At 56.1% G+C, this 24,489-nt stretch overlaps 2 protein-coding genes across 3 annotated transcripts; one reads left to right on the top strand and one right to left on the bottom strand.

Annotated features, from left to right (window-relative positions):
- Nucleotides 1–203: 203 nt before the first annotated feature.
- PODNL1 (podocan like 1) lies at nt 204–6,471 on the bottom strand. Its single transcript, XM_036302739.1, is given in 12 exon segments — nt 204–587; nt 726–874; nt 1,580–2,237; nt 2,701–2,816; nt 3,083–3,239; nt 3,505–3,614; nt 3,728–3,792; nt 4,097–4,190; nt 4,637–4,943; nt 4,945–4,984; nt 6,012–6,093; nt 6,463–6,471. Coding segments are annotated over 12 exon segments (1,938 nt in total). The 3' UTR covers nt 204–436.
- Nucleotides 6,472–15,952: 9,481 nt separating this feature from the next.
- DCAF15 (DDB1 and CUL4 associated factor 15) lies at nt 15,953–24,429 on the top strand. Of its 2 annotated transcripts, none has more exons than XM_036302796.1 (13): nt 15,953–16,122; nt 17,792–17,889; nt 17,974–18,109; nt 18,791–18,897; nt 18,979–19,118; nt 19,206–19,376; nt 22,011–22,445; nt 22,525–22,643; nt 22,744–22,872; nt 22,965–23,050; nt 23,247–23,351; nt 23,424–23,539; nt 23,928–24,429. In XM_036302796.1, exons 1-13 carry the CDS (start codon nt 15,985–15,987, stop codon nt 23,981–23,983), a joined length of 1,836 nt encoding a protein of 611 aa, XP_036158689.1. In that variant the 5' UTR covers nt 15,953–15,984; the 3' UTR covers nt 23,984–24,429. The 2 variants fall into 2 exon arrangements, with proteins under 2 accessions (XP_036158689.1, XP_036158690.1); XM_036302797.1 differs by having other exon boundaries at nt 15,985–16,122; nt 22,552–22,643.
- Nucleotides 24,430–24,489: the final 60 nt, after the last annotated feature.

Genomic DNA, 24,489 nt, shown 5'->3' with positions numbered 1-24,489 from the left:
GTGGTCAGGCCATACGTGGTGGTGCTTGGTGACCCATGTGGTTCTCAGGGCCTCAGAATCCAGCCCTGCCACTCACTAGCCATGGGACCTGGACCAAATTGCCTGATCCACTTAGCATCCTGCAGCCTCAGTTTCCCCCACTGGATATAGGGGTGGTGAGAGCCCTTCCTGTCCCACAACGTGAAGGGCACCTGATTGGTGGTGAGTGCTCGAAAGAATTAGGCTTTATTGTTGCTGTCTCCATCTGTGCGGGACCTGGCCAGCAGGGTCACCTGATGTGTGAGCTGCATACCTCGGTCCTTCCCTCCATGTGAGGTGCCCCAGCTTCCTAGCCACCACTGGTCAGGTGGGCTTAGGCCGGAGGCCTGGGAGAGATGGGTTGAGGCCCCAGGTGGGCACTGTCTCCTTAGTCCACAGCCCGGCAGAACCCCTTAGGTCAGGGGCACCCTGCCCGTGGCTGCCGTGGTGCCGTGGATGGCAGCTGGATCAGGACCTGCTCAGGGTTACCCGTCGTGTCCACCACGCACAGGTGTGGGAGGCCCATGAAGGCCTCAGGCGCAATGCTGGTCATGTGAAGCCTGTTGGCCCTGAACCAAGAGGCAAGCATGAGGGCAGGTGCAAGGGAAGGGGCCATAACCACCCTGACCGCCTGGGCCTACTGAGGTCCCCACAGCCCACCATGGCCCTCCCTGCCCATGTGGACCTGCCCGCTGCCCTGAGGGCACCTGAGGAAGAGGGCACGTAGGCTGGGTGTGCTGAGGAAGGCTTCGGGGCCCACGTGGCTGATGCGGTTGCTCTGCAGGTGCAGCTCCTCTAGGGCCTCGGGCAGGTCGGGAGGCACGAAGGACAGCTGGTTGTGGCTGAGGTCCAGCACCTGGGCAGGTGGGCAGAGACGCCCCGTGATGGCTCTAGGCCCTGGGTCATCTGCTCAGCTAAGCCCCAAACCACTCTCCTCCCAAGCCCTCCTCCCCTGCATGCCCAGCCCAGTCCTGCCCCTTCTCCTGGCCCTTTTCGAGGCTGCTGAAATCCCCTTGGCAGAGGTAAACTGAGTCCTTTCTGGGGCAGGCCCTGCTATAGATGCTAGGGGCACAGACAAGTTCCCACCTACTGTGGGAGACACTGATTCAATTAGCCATTCACGGAGATGGCACTTAATCCACATTCTCATGCCCTTCTAACACTGTCGTTTACTTATGTTCGCTATTGATTGCTTTCTCCCGAGGCAGGGCATTTATGCCAGGCCCAGGAGCTGTGTCACTGTGACCCCCCTAGAACAGTGCCTGACACCCACAGATGCTTTAAACTCTGGGATTAATAGTGGTGAGGAGCTAGAGGCCACAGTGTTTACTGAGGCGATGGAGGGGGTGTCTCAGAGGACCATGAGGCAGGGACAGCACAGCCGAAGGCCTGGAAGCTGAATCTGTCTTATCTACCCCAGGGCTATCTACCCCAGGGCTAGCCCCCCATGGGGGGCTCTTTTTGTGGTATCATCCAAGGGCCTTGTGGAGGAGGACCTGGGCAAGCAGGGGATGGAAGGGCCATGGGGACAGTCAGTGTGGCTAACCAGCCAGCCTCTGACCTGGAGGGCCTGCAGCTCATGCCAAGTGCCGGGCTCAATGTCACCCACTCGGAGTCGGTTATGTGCCAGGCTGAGCTCTCGCAGCTGGTCCAGGCCGGCCAGCGGCTCGGGCTCTAGGGCCCGCAACTGGTTGCGCTGCAGCCGCAGGGTGTGCAGGCCAGTGGGTAGACCAGAGGGCACCCGAGTCAGCTGGTTGCCGGCCAGGTCGAGGCTGCGTAGGGCACGCAGCCGGCGGAAGGCCCGATGGTGCACGCGGGCACTGACCAGGTGGTTGTAAGCCAGGTTGAGCTCGGCCAGCCGTGGTGTGGCTGCCAAGTCTCGGGCACCCAGCGCGGCCACACGGTTGTGGGGCAGCACCAGGGACCGCAGGCGGCGGGGCAGCGCCAGGGGCACACGCTCCAGCCTGTTCCCATAGACATGCAGCGTGTGCAGGCCCCGCAGAGGCCGCAGCGCCCCTGCCGGCAGCCCCGCTGCCCCCAGCTGGTTGTGCTGAAGCAGCAGGTAGCGCAGTCCCCGTGCCCCCCGAAGCCGGACTGCCTCCACCTGCTGGATGCGGTTCCGGCCCAGGTGCAGCACAGTCAGGGTGCGAGGCAGGCCGGCAGGCACCGCGGCCAGCTGATTGTGGGACAGGTCCAGGTACTCGAGGTGGTGCAGTTTGCTGGTGGGAGAGGGGACTGGCATCGGTCTGGGCACCCAGCCTTGTGGACCCGGTGATCTTGGGTGGAAGGCAGAAGGGCTGACGAGTGGTACTGAGATGTCAGCTGGAAATTCCAACTTTGGGGTGGTGAGTTGAGAGATCTGGGTGGGAGGTAAACTTGGGGTGATCAAGGCAGGTTCTGGCCTGAGGGTTAGAGGTGGGGATGACCAAGATGGAATTCTGGGTCCAGATCTGCATGTGGCAGCTGTGTTGTTGGATAACAAGATGGGAGCACAAGGTAGTTGGTAGTGAGGGTGGCTGCCCGGTGCTGGGCTGAGCTGGCGCAGTGAGTGCTCACCAATGAGGCCATGGGTAGGAATAATACACAGGAGAGGGGACAGAGGGTGGCGGCCCCAGGCTCTGAATCCTCAGCCCCTACTGCCAGCACAAAGCTGTACCCCATCCCACCTGTCCCAAGTCCCACCTGAAGGTGGTGGCATCCAGGCCACTGTCTGTCAGCTGGTTATGTTGGAGGTAGAGCTCACGGAGGTGGGTCTGGCGGCTCAGGGCTCCTCGGGGTACCTTGGAGATGAGGTTGTTCTGGGAAAGGAGGAGAGAATGAAATGCAGGGTCTGGAGTAGAGGGCAGTGGAGAGCCACAGAAGGCTCTTGAGTAAGGGAGTGATAGAGGAGGAGCTGACTTTAGCAAGACTGCTCAGAGCACTTGTGACCCACTTGTGCCAGTGGTGGAGACTCAGAAAGATATCGCTGACAGCTGGAATATTAAGGGGGCAGAGGGGCCTTCCAGGAGAGAGGTGAAGGGGGTCGGGGTCGGGGCGGGGAGGAGGTAAAGTGAAGGAGGGGCACCTGCAGGTGGAGCCGCTCCAGAGAGGGTGGCAGGCTGGGCGGCAGGTAGCTGAGCCGGTTGTTGGAGAGGCTAAGGGTGGTGACAGCCTCAGAGCCGTGGAAGGCATCGGGGGGCAGGCCGGCGTTGCTCAGGTGGTTGTTGTGGAGGTACACGGACCTGAGGGGAGCCAGGCTGCGGCCACCCCCAGGCTCCCCACCACTCCCCTCTGCACCCCAGCTCAGGGCTGCCTTCAGTGTGCGTGAGAGTGTGTGTGTGTGTGTGTGTGTGTGTGTGTGTGTGTGTGTGTTTCTCCAGACAGAGCATCCAGGGTCCTGTCTCCCCCAGACCCCCCACGGCAGGCTCATGACCTCCCTCAGACCCAGGGGAGGGGTGGCCTAGGCATGCCTGAGGCCTGGAGGGCCCGAGATGGGCCAGGGGCTACCTGAGCGCCGGCTTCTCCCCAAAGGTGAGTGGGAAGATCTCCGTCACTTGGTTGGCAGCCAGATCCGCTACTCGGAGGGAACGAGGCAGAAACTGGGGGGCCACCGAGAGCTGTGGGAGCACAGTGTGCTGGTCCTGGTAGCACCTTCCAGCCCCTGCTGTTCCCTCTCTGCACTCTGCTGTGTGGCTGGCTGGGGTGGGGTGGGGTGGGGTGGCGAGCTCACCTTATTGTGGGCCACGTAGAAATGCTGCAGTTGGCTCAGGGACTCAAAGGCCTCGTCGGGCAGGCCTGGGAGCGGAGCGGGAATTGAGGGGACCCCAGGCCTGGGAGGGGGCAGGGGGCAGGGGGAGTCTGTGCTCCCAGCTGCCCCAGGGCTCCTGGCCTGGGACTGGCAGAGGCTCCTCCAGGCACCCCCTCCCAGTCCACAAAAGCCACAGCCCCCCCTCCCCACCCCCATCCCCTGAGTTTCCATCCTGCTCAGCAAAGGGCAGTTCTGGGAAGTGCCGCAGAGCTGCCCACAGACCCAGCATGGGGGAGGGAGAGGGCTGCTGGGGCCAAGCCAGGGAGGGCAGCCTCCTGTGTTCCCCCTCACCCTCAGAGGAGATGAGATTGTTGTGCAGGTTGAGGGTGCGAAGACCACTGAGGCGGGACAGCTCATTGTAGGGGAGCTCCTGCAGCTGGTTGTTCTGGGGAGGGGCATTCACACCCCTGACCTGGATGACCCTGAGCCCTCAACAAAAGCCCCCAGCCCTGATTCTCAGCTTCCCATCAGCCTAAGCAGGAGAGCCCCAACACCCCATTGCCCCCATAGTTGATCCCAAATGCCTCATCACCCCTTAGCCAAAAGGACTTTAATCCCCAATACCCCATCCACCCCTATAGTTGACTCCTGACACCCATCACCTTCACCCCAGACAACCCCAAAACTGTCAAGATTTTGACCCCCTGTCTCTCAGCCCCTCCCACATCCAATATCTGTACCCCACCTCCAACACCAGGGCCAACTTCCATCAGTGCCAATACCCACATGCCCACTGCCTCACCCCTGCATAAGGACCCCACACCGTCACTCAATTCCAGCACTTCCCATGCTCATCCCACTTCACCCCACCCTGTAATGTCCCCCCCTCACCTGCAGGGAGAGGTGCTGAGCCTCCCTGGTGATGTTGTGGGGGAACAGCCACAGGTCCAGGCCATCGCAGTCCACAGTGTCAGCCCGGGGGCAGGAGCAGCGCGGGGGGCAGGCCCGGGGCAGGGGCTGCGAGCTCTCCCCCATGTGGGGGAAAGCAGGGTCCTCCATGCCGGGGGTAGTTGGGGGGCCCAGCAGCAGCAGGAGCAGCAGCAGCAGGCTCAGCTGCTGGGAGTGGAGGGACAGGTCAGGGTGTAGCCAGGTTGGGCACCCTGTCGCCATGGTGACAGGAGCATCCCAGAGGGGGTGCAGGGCAGGCCAGCCTCACCCTCATACCTTCCCCCACCCCACCTCACCATAGCCAGCCCCAGTTCAGCTGTCTTGCCCGAACTGCCGACCAGACCAGGGCTTCCTAATGGAAACCAGGCGGTCACCTCCTGGAGCCTCTGCTGTGGCCGCCACCGCCCCCCATCTCCTGGCACAGGCCACCCTCCCTGCAGGCTGTTCCCCCGGGGCTTAAGAGTACTGGCCTACCCCCTTGCCTGCTTTGGGGAGGGTGGGTGGGCTGATGGATGGGGTGGTGAGAAAAAGCCAGCCTGTCCCCTTGGCTCCCCACCCCCACCCCCAGCTCTGCTTGCGTAACCTCCGCCAGCTTGGGCCGGGCTACGGGAGCAAGGAATGTTTGGGGGAAAGCTAAGATTCACCCTGTCTGGTATTTGGGCCAACCACAGGAGCAGGGGTGGAGGCAGAGGAGTGGGGGATGCTTCAGGCCGCAGGAGGGTCCCCAAGGACCTGAGGCTGGCGGGGAGGGGTCAGGGCAGGCCTGGGCTCAGCCTGCTAAGCCCCAACACCAACCTGGAGGCTCTCAGCCAGGCCTGCTCTCGGGCTCCTCCCCCACCAGCTGGCCTCACTGGCAGTCACTCCCCTCCTCACCCAAATGGCCACCGCCGCCGCTGCCTGGAGGAAATTACACGTGTGGAGGCACCAGCCTGGCGGTTAAGGATGCGCACTCGGTGCCAGCCTGCCTGCCCGGGCTTGAACCTGGGCTCGGGCTCCCACTCTGCAGCGTGGAGGGAAGGTGGTCTCACCTCCAGGATGGGCGTGAGGCTTAAGGGAGAGCATGCCTATGAAGTGGGAAGACAGTCCCCGCACACCCCATGCCCTTAATGCCAGAGCAGCAGTGTGTGTCACCGGGTGAGGAGGCACATGCCACTTACTGGACAGACAGACAGGAGCAGAGCAAGGACGCTGGGCCAGGTGCAGAAGGTCACCAGAGCAGGACACCTCCAGGAGCCTGGCAACGGGCAGAACTGGGACAACAGGACCTCCCCCAGGATAAGCTTGCCTCCCCTGGCGTCGCGGTTTAGACCCCCCCGACCTTTCATATTGCTGGTCATGGGACTGGGACCTTCCCTTGACCTTTCCTCCTCCTCCACGTTGCCAGTCACGTGGTAGACCCCCTTGGAGGAGGAGCAAGGGATCAAAGAATGGCCTCATGCTGCTCCCATGTGGGCCCTTGCAGAACGGCCCCCATAAGCATTAACCCCCAGGGATAACATCTGGATCTCAGTTGTGTCTCAGCCCCAGGCCCTGAAAAGCAGCAAGGCCAGGTGGGGTGACACCATGGCTGACATTAGGACCAGCTGCCATGAGTAATGACTCCCTCCCCAGGCACCGACCAATAGAGACCAGACCCTGAAAGGACACACCTGGAAAAGCTGATGAATATTCTCATTGAGATCCTCCCCTGGGACCTCCCCTAAGATCCCTGCCTTTAGAGAGGGGAGAAAAGCCCCAGGCAGAGGGGGCAGCTCACCTCTCTATCCCACACTCTCCATCGCGCCGCCTGTGCCTTCCCTACTCCCTCCCCCCCAGCACCACACCCTTTCTCTGGAACACACCTGCACCTCCCCGCTCCTTACCCCAGGCACATGCATCCTTGCTTGCTTTCTCCTAAGTTCCTAGGGCCCTTCTTTAACCTCTGTCACTTGTTTCCTGAGCCCATGTAGCCCAGCTGGCTCACTTCTTCTACCTCTGTCACTTTCTAAATAAACTTCTGCTTGTATTTGAGTCTTGGCTCTGAATGCTTTCTTAACCAGAACTCAACTACTGAGGTGACTGAACTGAGGTCCAATTGCTGGTAACATTCTGGTGCCATTTTGCCGCAAATAGTCTGGTCTCTGAGACATGCCACTTACCAATGGGGTGACTTCAGACAAGTTATTTTCCTGCCCCAACCCCAGCTTTCCCACACCTAAAATGGGACGACAGCAGACCCTGCCTCAAAGGGTTGTCACAGGCAAAACCAGTAACAGACAGATGTTCTAAGACCACATCTGACCCTCCCAAGCCCTCAGCGGCTGAGGCCATGGCTGCACGAAGGGCACGAAGGAGGTAGGGATCTTGGAAGCAGAGCTTGAGACAAGGATTGTGTGTGTGTTTGTCTCAGAGAAGGAAGCTGTAGGGAAGCGGGGAGGTAAGGAAGGAAGGGAGCAGTCAATAATCAATAAGTTATCACTGGGGTTATCAACTTGCCTGGATCTTGCCAGTCTTAGCACTCAAAGTCCTGTTACCCAGAAAACCTTTAGTCCTGGGCAGACTGGGGTGATTGGTTGCTATTGTTATCAACACATTCCTGCCATAGACAACTGGGGGCTCACTCCCACTGGGGAACACTAAGAGCTTGTGTAGGACCCACACCTCAGAGTCACCCACCTGAGGGGCAATGGAACTGGGATATTGATCCTATACTTCCCTCCATCTATCACTGATGGAGGGCTGCCCCCGAGGGGCCTGAATTCTGCTGCACTTTGGGTAGAGCAGGCTCTAGTCCTAAAGAGGTACAGGTGCCTGATGGTGAGGCCTGAGGGCATGAAAGCCCCCAGATAGCACCTGCTATAGGAGGCTATGGGGTCCAGCCATGGGGAGTTGGCAGTGAAGTGCATCAGGTGGGTGGTAAGAAGGGAGCAAGATGTAGGAGAACCCTGGCTAGTGTTGCTCAGTGGTTGGAGCATCAGCCCAAGCACCAATAGGTCTCAGGTTCAATTCCCTGTCAAGGGCACGTACCTGGGTTTCAGGTTTGCTCCCCCCGCCCCCCCCCCCCCCCATAAGGGCATGTGCAGGAGGCAACTGGTCGGCGAGTGTGTCTCTCTCACATGGATGTTTCTCTCTCTCTCTCTCTCTCTCTCCCTCCCTCTCTCTCTCTCTCTCCTCTCTCCTCCCACCTCTGGTTTAACAATAAAGATATGGGAGAATGGTGGAAAGAGGGGGTCTCTGTATATTAATCTCCCTTCCACAAAGAAGGAAACTTAAGCCCAAAGAGGTAGTCATTTGCCCACATTTCCGAGGACTGTGTAGCCTTGTGTGTGGGGCCCTCAGGCTGGGGCAGGAGACAGGTCTTAGCCTTGGCCAGAGACAACAACAAACCTCACTCCAAGTTCTCCATGTGGGGCTGATGGCCACTAGTTGGAACACTGTGTAGCAGAATAATATAGCCAGTCCCAGTGAGCTACTGAGCTCCACGGCCCGGACCCTGGCCCCAGGGAAGCAGCAATGCCAGCCAAGCTGTTGGAGTTTCTGGCAGGCCTCCTTCATTTGCAAAGTATGGAGAACCCAAACCAAACTAACTAATGCAAACATAACATTTATTGACTCGTGAACAAAATACTGGGGGAGGGGTTCTTTGGGTATAGTTGAATCCAGGGGCCCAAATGATATCTTCCTATGGATTCTCTCTCTACCTCTCTGCTCACCAGCAGGCCACTCTGTAGGATCCAGCTTTAGTTCAGATGAGAGCGCCAAGCTTGAATCTCAAAGGCCTCGCTTTGGTCACCTGTCCATCTGGAACCAGTCCCTGTAGCCAGAAGGATAGAATGTGCTGATTGGCTAGGAACCTTACCATCCTATATAATAAAGAGGTAATATGCAAATTAACCCTCACACACTCACAAGATGGCTGCCTAGGACCAGGCCAGCAGGGGGTTTAGTGAGGGGTGACCAAACAACTGAACAAGCAGGCTGCATGGGGCAACCAGGCTGGTGGGGGGGGGGGGGCGGCCGTGAAGGGTGACCAGGCCAGCAGGAGGGGTAGTTTGGGGTGACCAGGCCAGCAGGGGGGGGGCAGTAAGAGGTGACCAGGCTGGTGGGGAGGGCAGTTAGGGACAACCAGGCTGGCGGGGGCGGGTGGAGTTGGGGGGGCAACCAGGCTGGTGGGGGGGAGCAGTTAGGTGTGACCAGGCTGTCAGAAGGGGGCAGTTGGGGGTGACCAGGCTGGGGGGGGGGCAGGAAGAGGCAACAAGGCCAGTGGGGTGGGGGGAAGTTAGGGACAACCAGGCTGGCAGAGGGAGTGCAGTTGGGGGCAACCAGGCCGGCAGGGTGGGCAGTAAGGGGTGACCAGGCAGACAGGTAGGTGAGTGATTAGAAGCCAGTGGTCCAGGATTGTGAGAGGGATGTCCAATCGGGCCTAAACCGACAGTCGGACATCCCCTGACGGGTACCAGATTGGAGAGGATGCAGGCTGGGCTGAGGGGACCCATGCATGAATTTCATGCACCAGGCCTCTAGTCCTAAATAATAAAGTCTAATATGCAATTGACCAAATGGCCGGATGACCAGTTGCAATGACACTCACTGACCACCAGGGGGCAGATGCTCAATGCAGGAGCTGCCTCCAGGTGGTCAGAGCACTCCCACAGGGGGAGTACCCCTCAGCCAGAAGCCAGGCTCACAGCGGGAGAGTGCAGCAGCAGTGGTAAGGAGCAAGGGGTCCCCAACTGTGAGAGTCCGGGGCTGAGAGAGGGCACAGGCCGGGCTGAGGGGCCCCCTGCCCCTGCCCAGTGCACGAATCTTGTGCACCAGGCCTCTAGTTAATCTTATAAATGACCTACTGGGCTTATCTCCCTGTAACAAACTCCTCTTCTTTTACTCAACCTGGTCCAGCCCAATTGTGTCCTGCCCAGTCCTGCCTTGCCCAACTAAGCAGAGAGTTCTGTTGGGAAAGAGATGTAGTGTGGCCAACTAAATATTGATCCTGGAACAATCAGCATTTAGTACACCGTTATGAAATGCATGCAGAATTGTCTATGTGTGGGAAGATTTGCATGGGAAGGGGGTGTAAATGTGTCTCGCTTCACCTGAGGCACTGATCTAAGAGTAGGAAGGACTGTAGAACCAGGGGTAGCTATTGCAGCAACCTGATCTCATTTTGGTTGCAGTGCGGGGTGTGTGTGTGTGTGTGTGTGTGTGTGTGTGTGTGAGTGTGTGTGGAGTGTTGATGTAGGAGGGAGCAAGAGGCTGATGGGAAGTGTAGTCTTCCAATTAGAATAGAAAAGGAGAGGTCAATTCGGAACCAGTTAATGACCTTAAGGCTGACCTTTGGCACACCCCTGCTTATCCTCTGATGGCATCCAACCTTAAGACACGGGGTAAGACCCAACCTCTTAATCAGCCTTCATCCAGCCGATAAGCCTTATAGGATCTGGACCCAATCCATAAAATCACTGAAAGACTTTCCTCCTGGTTGAGGGGAATGTCTGACAAAAGTAGGGAAACTCGTGGTGAGGGCTTTGGAGCCCTGTGAGGCTCAATGCACACCGAACGTTAGGCCTCTCAGCTCGCTCCAGTCATCTTGAGCATGAGAGGAATCCGATTGGACATCTCTCTTGTTTAAGCCACTGTTTCTCTTTTTTTCCTCTTTTTTTTTTTTTTTTTTAAAAAAAACAAAACAAAAAACTGAATCTAATCCGAATGGATACAGGGGATAGCCACAGAGTTGAGAGTTGAAGCCACAGCATGGATGACATTAGTCAAGGAGAAAGATAGAATGAAAAGGGAGACCCTTGAGGAATGCTGATGCTCAAGGGGAGGGTGGAAAAGATCAGGCGAGGGCCATGGAGATGGAGCGCCAGAAAGAGACGAGGAACCTGAAAAGTATCTGGTAAAACTGAAAATGTACCTGTCATGTACTTGGGATGGTTAATTGTATATGTCAAATATAAAATCTATAATAATAAAAGCGTAATATGCAAATTGACTGAATGACCGAACAGCAGAACGACCGTCCGGACGACCATGCTGTGACACGCACTGGTGCCAGGCCAGCAAAGGTGGGTGTGATACGGTTGGTTGGGGGCCCCGCCATTGCCCCACGATTGCCCCGCAGAGGGAGGCCCAGGCCACTGGCTGGCAGACGATCAATCAGGGGGCTCCGTGGAACCGGGGAACCAGGAGTGTGTGGCAGCAGACACGGGGAATGCCAGGCCAAGGCGGGTGTGGGCAGGGAGAGGGGCCAGGGCTGCAAAAGCCAGGGCTGTGAAAGCCGGAGCTGCAAAGCTGGCAGCCAGGGCTGAGAAGCCAGCAGCCAGGGGAAGGAAGGCCTACCCTTGCACGAATTTCATGCATCGAGCCTCTAGTTATATTATAAAATTACTAGAGGCCCGGTGCACAATATTTGTGCAGTCGGTGGGGGGGGAGGTGTCACTCAGCCCAGCCTGTGCTCTTTCACAGTCCAGGAGCCATCGGGGGATGTCTGACTGATGGCTTAGGCCCGCTCCCTGTGGGACCAGGACTAAGCCGGCAGTTGGACATCCTTAGTGCTGCTGCCAAGGCGGGAGAGGCTCCTGCCACCACTGCTGCGCTCGCCAGCCTTGAGCCTGGCTTCTGGCTGAGTGGCGCTCCCCCTGTGGGAGCACACTGGCCACCAGGGCGCAATTCCTACATTGAGTGTCTGTCCCCTGATGGTCAGTGCTCACCATAGCGACCAGTTGGTCCTCCGTTCGGTGGATTTGCATATTACCCTTTGATTATATAGGATATTGGGTCACAGGGTACCTAGATTACACATTATTTTTGGGTATGTCTGGATGAGATTAGCATTTGAATCAGTAGACTCAGTAGGCTGTCCCTCACAATGTGGATGGGCATCATCCAATCCATTGAGGGCCTGAATAGAACAAAAAGTGGAGGAAGGAGAAATTCACTCCCTTTTCCTTCCTGCCTGCCTGCTGAGCTGGGACATGGTCTTCTCCTGCCATCAGACTGGGATTTATACCATTGGTTCCCCTGGTTCTCAGGCCTTCAGGCTCAAAGTAGAATTACACCACCAGCTTTCCTGGGTTTCCAGCTTGCAGACAGCAGATCCTGGGACATATTATGTTGTAATAAGCTCATCATAAGCTGAAAATATTATAGGTCGAAAATGCATTTAATACACCTTACCTGCCAAGCATCATAGCTTACCCTGGCCTACCGTACATGTGCTCAGAACACTGACATTAGCCTATAGTAGGGCAAAACCATCTCACTGCCATTAAACATCACAACAGAGTATTGCACCGTATACCACCAGACCGGGAAAAGATCAAAATTCAAAATCTGAAGTCCAGTGTCTACTGAATGCATGCTGCTTTTGCGCCATCATGAAGTTGAAAAATCATATGCTGAACTATCATAAGTCAGGGACCATCTGTATATATCTCATTGGTTCTGTTTCACATGTGTATTAGGCAGGCGAGATGATTCTGCCTAACAAAAGACCCCAAAGGTCAGTGCCGGACATTAGAGTTGGTCGTCCATATGATACAATCACCACAGGTCGGCAGGGTTTCCGAGCCACACAGGCACCGGTTGGACAGAGGCTGGAGCAGCCTCCGCAGCTGCTGGTGCAGTGGAAGAGGCAGAGGAGACTCCCACGTCAGCTTCAGTGTTTCCAGCTGGAAGTACCACACAACCCTTCCGCCGCGGTTTCATTGGCCAGGTCACAGACACATGGTCCTGCCTGACCACAGGGATAGAGACGTGAAGGGATGGGGTTTGGGAGGAGCAAGTGGAATATTTGGAGTATTACTCTCTGTGACACCCAAGGACCAGCAATCTAGTCTTTCTGGAAAAACTTTTACATAGCCTCCAACAGATATTTACAAGGATGTTCCTCCAGCCTCATTTATTAGAGTGAAAATTCTCTCTTGCCCTGTATCCTAGGGCTCACAATTTCACTTCGTGATCAATGAACATGTGTTCAGTAAGCAAATGAAAAAAAAAAAAAGTCTCATAAGAGGGGAATAGAATGTGTCCTATGAAAATAATAAAGAACCAGATCTAGGCTGTACAAGGGATTTGGTTTACACATATTGTGTTAGTTTCCTCAGGCTGTCGTAATAAATGACCACAGACTGGGTTGGGTGCCTTAAATCAGCAGACACGTATTCATTTCAGAAGTTTAAGGTGTGTTTTATTTGTGAAGGCTAGAAGTCCAAAGTCAAGGTGTTGGCAGAGTTGGTTCTTTCTGGAGGCGCATTCTTGCCTCTCTTCCCGTTTCTGGTGGCTGCTGGCAATTAGTGATGTTCCTGGGCTTGTGGCTGTTACTCCAAACTCTGCCTCAATTTTCATGAGGCCTTTTCGTGTGTGTGTTTCCTCTTCTGTCTCTTATAAAGACATTGGTCATTGGATATAGGGCCTAAGTGGTTAATCCAGAAAAATCTCATCGCAAGATCTTTAACTTAATTACATCTTCCCCCCCAAATAAGGTCATATTTACATGTGTTGGGGGTTAGGACATCAGCATCTCTTTTTGTGGGTTGCCATTCAAACCACAACATTGGTTGATCTGAGTAGAGTTCATCTTATGAGGGGAAAAAAAAGTTACAGAGTGAGGCTAACAATTTTGATCATTTTTATAAGTTAAAAAAGATATTGGGTGTCTCTGGGGGAAGAACTGGGTGGCTGGGGCTGGGTGCACAGTGGGGCTTGCCATCATATATCCGTGTGTATCTGTTGAATTAAAAAAACTTGATTGAGGTATACGGGACATACAATAAAATGAAAATATTTAATATTTATTAAATAGTAAAATATTTGATATCTAAATGAATCAAAACTCATCATTCCAAAACTCCACATGTATGTACCCACAAAACCATCAGCATAATTGTGATAGTGAAAATTGTCAGCCTTTTCTCCATCCACTGCACCCCCAACCCCAAGAAAATAGCTGGATGCCCTGGCTGGTTTTGCTCAGTGGTTAGAGCCTCGGCCTGCAGACTGAAGGGTCCCGGATTTGATTCCGGTCAAGGACACATGCCAACGTTGCTGGCTCAATCCCCACTGGGGGTCATGCAGGAGGTGGCTGATCCATGATTCTCTCTTCATTGATGTTTCTCTCTCTCCCTCTCTCTCTCTGAAATCAATAAAAATACATTAAAAGAAAAAAAGAAAGAAACCAGACTGGAACAGAACACAGTGGCCTGTCCAAGAAAGGGTGGTCCCTTTCCCTTCATTTAATTATTCAATCACTAGAGACCTGGTAAATGAAATATGTGTACAGTAGGGTCCTTAGGCCTGGCCGGTGATAAGGGCCAATCAGGGCCTTCCGACTGCCACCTGGGGCCTTTCTTCGTTCCGCACTGCTCCCTGGTGGTCAGTGCACATCATAGCGAGCAATCAAACTCCCAGTCTCCCAGTTGAACTCCCGAGGGGACACTTTGCATATTAGCCTTTTATATACAGGCAGTCCTCGGGTTACATTGGACTCGACATACGTTGTTTCGTGGTTATGTTGCCATCTCCCATTTATTTATTTTAAAAAAAGTTCCGTCATTTCAACGTATGTACATATGTGCTTTATGTTTTTTATTATTTATTTACCACAAGTAAAGGTCAGGAATTGTTATCTTTCTTTTACATTCTTTTTACTGTTTCACTTCACTACTGCTGTGTATGTGCTCCATGTGAGTGACGTAGGTGCTTTTGTAGGTGGGTTCCTACTTACGGCGAAAATTGCGTTACGTCGCATTGTAGGAACGGATCTCCGACATAACCTGAGGACCTACTGTATACAGATTTATACCATATGGACTCCTGGGTATTTAATTCTTTGGATCACAATGATCTTTTAAAACTCGAATCAGATTCCATCATCTTCTACTAAAACTTTCCAGAGGCTTCCCTTTATATTTGAGTAAAATCCAAGTGCCTTGCTTTTCTATAAGCCCCATGCACTCTTCTTTAAAAAAATGTTTTAATTGATTTTAAGAGAGAGGAAGGAAAGATAGAAACACTAATGAGAGAGAGAAACATTATTGATCAGCTGCCTCTTGCACGTCCCCCACTGGGGATTGAGCTCTCAACCCAGGCATGTGCCCTGACTGGGAATTGAACCAGTGACCTCTTGGTTTATGGGTCAACACTCAACCACTGAGCCACACCAGCTGGGTGCCCATACAATTTTTACCTGCTTCCTGGTCCTTCTCTGTTTTCCTTGCTCATTCCTGCTCTGGCCCAACTGGCCTTGTTGCAGTCTCTCAGTTATACCACCCTCACTCCCCTGAAACCATTGTCATTGTTGGAATATTCCTTGTCCTCACCTTCACAGAACCCCTCTCTGACTGCCATAAGTAGCGTTCTTCCTACCTGAAATAAGAAATTTATTTCCCTGTTTATCATCTGTCTTGTTCACTGTTGTATGCACTGCGTTTAGAACATAGTAGGTACTCAATAAATATTTGTTGAATAAATGAAAGCTAAGCTGGAAGAATAAGGAGAGTGAGATCCATTCACTTCCACTGTGATTATAGTCAGAACAGCTAGCTTGCATCTGAAATATACATATGCCAGATAGTCAGGGGCACTACACTGTAAGTCTTGGTTTCATCATGTGTAAAATGAAGATATAAGAGGACCAAAACTGTTGCAAAGATTAAATGAACACACACGCAGATGATACTCAGCAGACATGCAACTATTATTAGTATCATGTGTAAGATGTACATAGAATTGTTGTGAGCTCAGAACAGTGCCTGGCACATGTAAAGGGCTATATAAGCGATTGATGCTATCATCACTATCATCATTATCACACCAGGCTGGGCCCTCATCTAAAAGATGCTTTAATTGAATGTCATTGTGGTTTTGACCCTGGGTGCTCGCCAGATTTTCCCCGCTGACATCTCTGGGCTGGGGATTCAGGCCCTAGTGGACCACAGGCTCTTATCGCCCCGCCCATGGGCCTAAACCGCCCCCGGTCTCCATAGAAACCCACCAGCCGCGGAGGGGCGTGACGCCATCGAGACGGACAGGGGCCTTCGCCTATCGAGTCAAAGTCATCTCGGTGTGAGGCACAAACGGGACCTCTGACTGGTGCGTCCTTGCAGGAAGGCGGGAATACGTCGATAACCGCGGGAGCCGTACCGTGCCTACCAATCAGTGGCCAAGGTGGCTGTGATGGACAGACATAGAGGGAAGAGGCCCGGCGTTTGGGCTTTTACCCAACCAGCGGTCCACAATCTCGTGAAAAGGCCAATAAGGAGGCGGCGGGGGTGGGGCGAAGAGGCCGGTTGCTCCGGAAGTGGAGGGAGGGGATGAAAATGGCGCCCAGCTCGAAATCGGAGCGGAACAGCGGGGCCGGGAGTGGCGGTGGCGGCACCGGCGGCGCCGGGGGGAAGCGGACAGCGGGGCGGCGGCGGGAGCACGTACTCAAGCAGCTGGAGCGGGTCAAGGTGAGGCCCAGAGTTTGGATGGGGCGCGCCTGAGGGTGCGGAAGAGGGACGAGGGAAGCGGAGGGAGGGCGTTTGCGGGGTGAGGGGTTGTGGGCGGAGTCCCGGGTAGGGGGCTCGGAGGGAGGGAGTGGGGCGGCGCCCCGGGGAGAAGGCTTGGATGCGGGGGCCGTGTCGGGGCTGGGATGGAGGCGTGGGAGGCGGGGCACCGGCGCCGGGGCTGGGATGGAGGCGCCGCCGGAGGAGTGGGGAGGAAGGGGGCGATCGGGGTTAGACTCCTTCCCCAGGACCCTCCTCCCGCTGCCCCTCCGGTGTGGAGTCTTCGCGCCCCCTCGGCCGAGCCCTCGCTGCCGGCTTCGCGCTTCCTCCGCTCGGTGCTCCTCTCCGTGTTCTGCTCTGGCCACACGGAGCTGGGAGCTGCTGTACCTGCTGCCGCCTCCCCTGCCGAACGGGAGGCGGCTCCCCGGTCTCCCCCCTCGGACGGGGGGCCACCTGAGCAGGGCTTTCCCTCCGCCATCAGACAGCACCTTTCCAGGGGGCTGGGGTCTCCGCCCCATCCGTTTGGGGGCTCGGAGGGCAGAGGGTTGTGAACGCGGCCAGGCCAGCCGCAGCGGGCCGCGGGGTCCGGGCTGTGTCGCTGTGGACGGGGTGTGCCTGGTGCCTCGTCTGCGAGGCCGGGAGCTCCGTGAGGCCGGCGGCGTCTCCCCGTTGGGACTGGAGCTCCCGGGGCCGGGACGGTCTCCGCCCTTAGCCTGGGAGCTCCCGGGGCTGGGCTGTGCCTCCGCCCTTGGCCTGGGAGCTCCCTGGATGGGCATCTGGGTATCGAGTCTTCCTGTCTGCCTGGGCCTTGCAGCGCTGATCCTTCAGACCAGGGTCTCCTGGAGCGCTGGGCTGGGTGCCCCTCCGTCCGCAGGCTGCCCAGACCGCTGTCTCTCTGCCATTAGAGTGGACTTTCTTGAGGGAGGGCTGTTCATCCCCTATCGGACGGGGTAGCAGGACCCAGGGTGCCCAGGTCACCTTGTACCCCTCTTTCCTGATTGAAGGGTTTGAGATGAAGGAGTGGGTTTAAAGGAGGCTAAGCTAAGTGAGAAGGGGAATCAGGAAGGACTTGGGTCACTGGTCAGCCCCACCCTCTTACCTGCCTCAGTTGGTCCTCTGCTGAGGCCACAGCCTGTCCCAAGGGGCCTGAGCACCCCATGTGTAGGCTAGTGGGTTGAAGACAGGTGAGTGCCGTTGGTCAAGCCCCCGGCCAGCCTTCTTAGCAGCTTTGGACACCCACAGCTCCGTGTGCCATGAGGTGCCTTCAGGAAGGCAGCCAGGTGGCTGGCAAATGTGGGCAGGGGTAACTGGGGGACCTCCCTGGGGGAATGGGATGATGCCAGTGCTGTCCTCAGAGTCTGGGGCCTTGGCAAGAGGGACCCTGAGGCTGAAGACGGGTGGGTCTGGGAGGGTGGCCCGGGTCCCTGGTGAGGAGGGCGGCTCAAGGGAAGTCCAGCTTACCTATCTCCCCGAGCCGATCCCACCTTCCAGAGCTTGGGCCACCCTTGGTGGTTATGGTGGGCAGGGTGTGGGCCTGCGTTCAGTGCTGCTCTACCTTGAGTGAGGGGCCTGGGGGACTGCAGGTGGCCTCTGTCCAATGGTGCCTCAAGAGTCCTGGCCGCCCCTTCCCCAGATCAGTGGGCAGCTCTCCCCTCGACTCTTCCGGAAGCTGCCACCCAGGGTGTGCGTCTCCCTTAAGAGCATCGTGGACGAGGACTTCCTCTATGCAGGGTGAGGCTAAGGCCGGGCAGGGGGGTGGCTGGGTGGGGTGACAGGCTGGCCCTGACCTGGCCCATCTGCCCTGTGCCCCACCAGACATATCTTCCTGGGCTTTTCCAAGTGCGGCCGATACGTCCTCTCCTACACCAGCAGCAGTGGAGACGATGACTTCTCCTTCTACATCTACCACCTGTACTGGTGGGAGTTCAACGTGCACAGCAAGCTCAAGCTGGTAGGGCCAGGCTCGGCGCACAGCAGCGTCCCCCCCCCCCCCCCCCCCCAGGGCATGCCACCCCTCTGAGCCTCAGTTTCCTTCTTCAGAAAATGGAGATAGTGTGCTCATTGGGTCAAGGCTCATGTTAGGTCAAACCACATGAAATTGCTGTTGTTAGAGGTGAAAATGAGTAAATAGCGGTAATTTTTTGAGGTTCAACTCAGCATATACAATCCGTAGAACTCAGTGTCTACAGCTCAAGCCAGGTGGGATCCATTAGCTTTGTTATGACAAGTGGGTTGCCACACTGGCTTTAGCCCTGACCTTGACTCCCCCAACCCCATCCCTATTCCAGGTGTGGGGGGTGCTGTTACCCCAGTTTACACATGAGCTCAGTGGGGTGGATGGGGCTTGGAAACCAATGTGTCTGGCCGAGTCCCCTCTGCTGGGACAGGGCTTCCTGGGCACATCCAGCCCTGGGTCCAGCCTTTCTGTTTCCCCCATTTGTGGACTGTCTCCCCAGCCTGTCCTCAGGAAGGCAGAGGGGTGCAGGCTGGAGGCTGCTTGGGACTCCCTGGCCTGAGACACCACCGGAGGGGTGCTTCTGCCGGCCTCCATTCCCGCCCAGCGTGCTCTCGGGTGGGCTCCCGTGGACCTCTGTCCGCTCTGACCCTGCACTGACACAAACGTGCCACTCAGATCCGGCAGGTGCGGCTCTTCCAGGATGAGGAGATCTATAGTGACCTGTACCTGACTGTGTGTGAGTGGCCCAGCGATGCCTCCAAGGTCATCGTCTTTGGCTTCAAGTGAGACTCGAAGATGGGGAGGCTGAGGTTGGCTAGGGGAGGGCACATGGACCAGGCGGCTGAGGCTGTGCTTGCCCCCAGCACTCGCTCAGCAAATGGGATGCTCATGAACATGATGATGATGAGTGACGAGAACCACCGAGACATCTACATCAGCACAGTGGCTGTGCCACCGTCAGGCCGCTGTGCCGCCTGCCAGGAAGCCAGCCGGGCCCATCCAGGTGAGGGACTTGGGGGCTTCAGAGCTCAGGCCACCTGCTTCCTTACTCCAGGGTGGCGACTGAGCCCACGGGTATGTGTTACTGCAGGTGACCCAAGCGCGCAGTGCCTGCAACATGGCTTCATGCTGCACACCAAGTACCAGGTGGTGTACCCCTTCCCCACCTTCCAGCCCGCCTTTCAGCTCAAGAAGGACCAGGTGGTACTGCTCAACACCAGCTACTCCCTGGTGGCCTGTGCTGTCTCAGTCCACTCGGCAGGTAGGCTCCCAGGTGTGATGACAGTCGCAGCATTTGTGAGCCCTGTCCGGTCCGTCCTGTCACTGCCTTATGTGACAGGAAGAAACTGAGGCTTGGAGAGGTGCCTCACCCATGGTCACCCAGCCCCAGAGTGGGGTGTCGGACCCAGACCCAGTCCCACCCCAGCAGCGTCCTCTCGAACAGTGGGCCTGGCATGTTCCCGTGTCTGTGTCCACTACAGCCGCCACCAGTAGAAACCTGTGACCAAGGAACTGAGTGTTTGACTAATTTTAGTTATGTTTAAAGTCACATTTGGGCCCGGCCGGTGTGGCTCAGTGGTTGAGTGTCGACCTCTGAACCAGGAGGTCACAGTTTGATTCCCAGTCAGGGCACATGCCTGGGTTGCGGGCTCGATCCCCAGTGTGGGGCATGCAGGAGGCAGCCAATCAATGATTCTCTCTCATCTTGATGTTTCTATCTCTCCCTCTCCATTCCTCTCTGAAATTAATAAAAACTATTTTTTTTTAAAAAAAGGAATGTCACATTTGGCCCGCAGCTATCATGCTGGACCACACAGTACTGCCTTCTCAAAAGGAGAACTGTTCATTCAAAATTTTAGGGAGTGGTGAGTGGACAGAGGGCCCTCTACATCGTTGGTAATCAGAAGGACCAGTGAAAATCAGAAGGTGATGTCCCTTGACAGAGTGGCAGTCATTAGAAAGCTGGGTAATGCCACTGGCTTCTGGCTAGTGGAGCCCTGGTGGCTTTCCCCCTCACTCCCAGGGCTGCGTGGCAACAGAGTGTGACGTAGGCCCAGCAGCCCCACGCCTGGGCATATCCAAAGCTGTGGTGGTGGGAGCTGGGGACCACCTGGTGTCCATTCCTGAGGATGTGGAGGCAACAATAGGGTGGATCAGCAGACCCAGTGTGAGCTCCAGTATCCTGTCCGGGGAGCATGTCTCAAAGTCATTTGCAAATGCAAAAGAAATACAAGCTCTATAACCGAATAACACATAAATTAAAAATGTTTCAATTTTGCAAGAGTGCAGTCAAATAAAAAGGTGCCCGCTAACTATGTTAAAAGCGTCGCCCTGGGGCAGGAGACTGTGGGTATGAAGAGCGGCCTAAGTGTCTAAAACGGCCCACACGTGCGCTCTCCCTCATGCCTTTCCCGTCCCCCTCCTCTTCCCCTCAGGCCCGTTACCTTTGCCTCTCTCTCTCCTAAGCTCCAAAGACCCTTGTTTCCTGAGCCTGAGCAACCCCGCTGGCTCCCTTAACTACTGCTGTAACTTTCTAAACAAACTTTCTCTTAGCATTTGGAAAAAGAAAATGGAGCCCACAAACTAGCCAGGACCAGGGCATCTTGTGTCTGGGCCCGTCAGAGGCCTCCCGCCCCTGCCCTGGTCACCTGTGCCCATGTGGGCGAGGCCCAGCCCTGGTTAAGCTGCAGTCCTCTAATGAGCCTGTCCCGGGTGGGGCTGATGCTCTCTGCCCTCACAGTGTGGGTCCTGTTGGGAAGGACCATGTCAGACAGGACCCAGCCATGTGCACCAGCCAGGGGAGGGGCACTGTCACTGATGTCTAAACACTCATCTCACCAGAGGAGGGTGTTTTCAGAGAGTTTTGGCTTGGCCACTTTCTAGTGGACAGGAGTGCATTGGTGGACTCGAATGATCTTGTGGTGTGGTCCTGGACAAGTTTCTCTGAACTGAGGAGAACCACCCCACCCGTTCCACCCTCCACCCCCTTTGCTGCTGGGGGTGGGTTCCAAAGGAGATGGTGCAGGCTGGGCACAGGGCCTGGCCTTGGTGCTGCTTAGTTCAGTGAGTGGTGGGGCTCTTGGTGCCGAGCCGCCGGTCTGGCTCACTGGGGAGGATGGAGTATAGTAAACTCCATGTGGCTTTTTAGAAAATCTTCACCTGAGGATGTGTGTTTTGTTTTGTATTGTTTTGATTAGAAAAAGTATTTTTTTTTTTAATTTTAGAGAGGAAAGGGGAGAGAGTGAGAAACGACGATCGCTTGCCTCAGCGGGGATCAAACCTAAGTATGTGCCCTGACCAGGAATCGAACCCGCCACCTTTTGGTATATGGAATCGAACCTCCAGTTGACTGAGCTACCCTGCCAGGGCGTGGCTTTTTGTGTTTGTTTTTTGTTTTAAAATTTCGTTGATTTTTAGAGAGAGAGGAAGGGAGAGGGAGAAAGAGATACTCAATGTAAGAGCATTCGGCTGCCTCCTGCACGTGCCCCAACCCAGGACCAAATCCGCAACCTGGGTGTGTGCCTTGACTGGGAATTGAACCAGCATCCTTTCCAAACCGAGCCACGTGGGCCAGGGCTGTTTTCTTTTTATTTATTTATTTATTTTTATGTGGCTTTTTATCTGCTGTCACCGTAGACTGTCAGCTCCTTTTCTGTCTTGTTCACTCGTGTCCTCGGTGTGTGGCATACAGTAGATGCTCACGAATCATAGAATGAACGTGTTCCTGTGCATATGCGTATAAGAGAGAGGCCTTTTAAAACTCTTCTGGGCGTTTCATACAGATCATAGAGCGTAGGCTTTTTTAGAACCGCCCAGGGTGGGAGAGAGGCCTGTACTTGAGCTTTTGTTTTGACATTGGCTCACCCCAACACCTACATCTCTTTTTATATTCCAGGCGATAGCAGCTTCTGCCAAATCCTGTATGACCATACCACCTACCCCCCGGGCCCTCCCAGCTCCCCTGGGCCCCAGAGCCCAGAGGTGCCCCTGGCCCTCCCCAGCCTCTGTCCCGAAGTGGCTCCAACCCGTCCCTCTGGGGTCCCTGAGCCCTCACCCGCCATCGCCAAAGCCAAGGAGTTTGTGGCCGACATCTTCCGCAGGGCCAAAGAGGCCAAGGGTGGGACCTCAGAGGAAGCTCGGCCACTCTCCCACACGGGGCCCTCCGGCAGCTGCTGCCGCCCATCCTCTGAGCCTGTAGCCCCAGGTGGGGAGGTAGCACCCCAGGACAGCCCCCCTGCAGCGGAGGAGACAGCCCCTGAGCCTGGCTATGTCAACTACACGAAGCTGTATTACGTGCTGGGGTCCGGCGAAGGGACAGAGCTAGAGGATGGTGAGCAGGGAGTCCACCCAGCAGGCAGGGCCCCGAGCATGGGAGGCTGGTCCGGAATGGGCCTCAGGCCTCCCACCAGCCCTACCCCCTCTTCCTGCCCCTTCAGAGTTCGAGGATGACAAGATCTCCCTGCCTTTTGTGGTGACCGATCTCCGTGGCCGAAGTCTGAGGCCCATGCGGGAGCGGGCTTCTGTACAAGTAGGTGCTGGCAGCAGACAGAACCAGGGGCAGCCCCAGGGAGCCTGCTAGAGTAGTGCTGGGCACAGTCCTCCCTCTACCCCTCTGCCACTGCCCACAGGGTCAGTACCTGACAGTGGAGCAGCTCACGCTGGACTTTGAGTATGTCATCAATGAAGTCATCCGCCATGATGCCACCTGGGGCCACCAGTTCTGTTCCTTCAGCGACTATGACATCGTCATCCTAGAGGTGGGCCCAGGAGTGGGACAAAGCGGGTTCTGGACCTCTCTGCTCTGATGGTCATCCTTAGTAGCTGTCTCTATCCACCCCTCGTCCCCCAGGTCTGCCCTGAAACCAACCAGGTCCTGATCAACATTGGCCTGCTGCTCCTGGCATTCCCATCCCCAACCGAGGAAGGCCAGCTCCGGTGAGTGGGCAGGGGGCCACCCTGAGACCCTTGCATGTAGGAGAGTGGGGATGTGAGGAGACCCCCCCTGGCCCCCAAACTTGGATCAGGTACTCTGTTACTGCTCCTAAGACAAAGCCCCTTGGGGCAGCTTGGGTCCTCGTTCATGGACGTGGTGGTCCCACCCCTTTCTCCTCTGTTTTCCACCCGCCTGCAGACCAAAGACCTATCACACCAGCCTCAAGGTGGCATGGGACCTCAACACGGGCATCTTCGTGACAGTCAGTGTGGGCGATCTCACTGAAGTCAAAGGGCAGACCAGGTAAGGCTGGGCTGAGGCCAGGGCCCGGGGTGGGTGCCAGAGTGATGAGATCCCTCACCCCTTTGCCCTCAGCGGCAGTGTCTGGAGCTCATACCGCAAGAGTTGTGTGGACATGGTCATGAAGTGGCTGGTGCCCGAGAGCAGCGGCCGCTACATCAACAGGATGACTAACGAGGCACTGCACAAAGGTAGGCCCTATGACCAATGATAGTAGGACGGGGTTATCCCAGTGCCAGGCAGGCCTGGAGGAGACCCCGACTCCTGTGCTGCTGAATGGACGAGCACGATGGCTGTGCTAGTGGATGGCGTGGAAGAGGGGTGAGGGGAGGGCAGCCTAGCCAGGCATGCCGGGGGGCCAGCTCAGAGGGCATGACAGGTGTGGCACTGGAGACCTACAGCCAGTTGCTTATTTATTCAGCAGACATTTATTGGGTGGCTGCAGGCAGGAGGCAGAGCTAACACAGCAGGGTCCCTGCCTTCCAGAACCTTCTGGGCCCAAATCAGGTCTAGGAAAGAGGGGAACTCATCTCACAGCTGGGCCTTCAGAGACTCCTCTGTCCCAACCCTTCCCCACAGGGTGCTCACTGAAGGTTCTGGCAGACAGCGAGCGATACACATGGATTGTGCTGTGAGGGTCTGGCCGGCCTGGACACTGACTCCAACTACCTCCGCGGCCTGGGAGCTGGCCGCCTTCCTGGCAGCCTCTTCTTGGTTGGCTGGCCGCCCAACGACCGCCACTAGTGTTAGGCTGTGGGAAGGGGGCTGGGCGGGGCAGCCCCTGGTGGCCTGAGAGTCTGGATGCTTCTTATTTATGCCTATTTAAGTTGGGAAGGGGCAGAGGGAGGGAGTCCCCTGCCCCACCAGCCTCGAGTGCCTGCCTTCATCCTGCACGGGGCATGGGTCTTTGCTCCTTGTGTATTTTCCCCTTCCCAGGTTACAGGTGTGGACATTGCCCCCTGGGAAGCTGAACAGACCCTGATTCCTGCCCCCAGCCTCTCTGACCTGAGATGGCCAACGTCGTGGTCAACCCCCGCCCCCCCATTACTCCTGTTCATGTAATAAATGTTTTATTTCTGAACCTCACTGAGTTCCCTTTCCTGCGATCAGGGCAGCTGGAGCCCCAAGGTCCTCGTGTCCT

This window comes from Myotis myotis, unplaced genomic scaffold (genome assembly GCF_014108235.1).
Source record: "Myotis myotis isolate mMyoMyo1 unplaced genomic scaffold, mMyoMyo1.p scaffold_m19_p_33, whole genome shotgun sequence".
Lineage (NCBI taxonomy): Eukaryota > Metazoa > Chordata > Mammalia > Chiroptera > Vespertilionidae > Myotis > Myotis myotis.
This window is presented reverse-complemented; position numbering and strand designations above follow the sequence as displayed.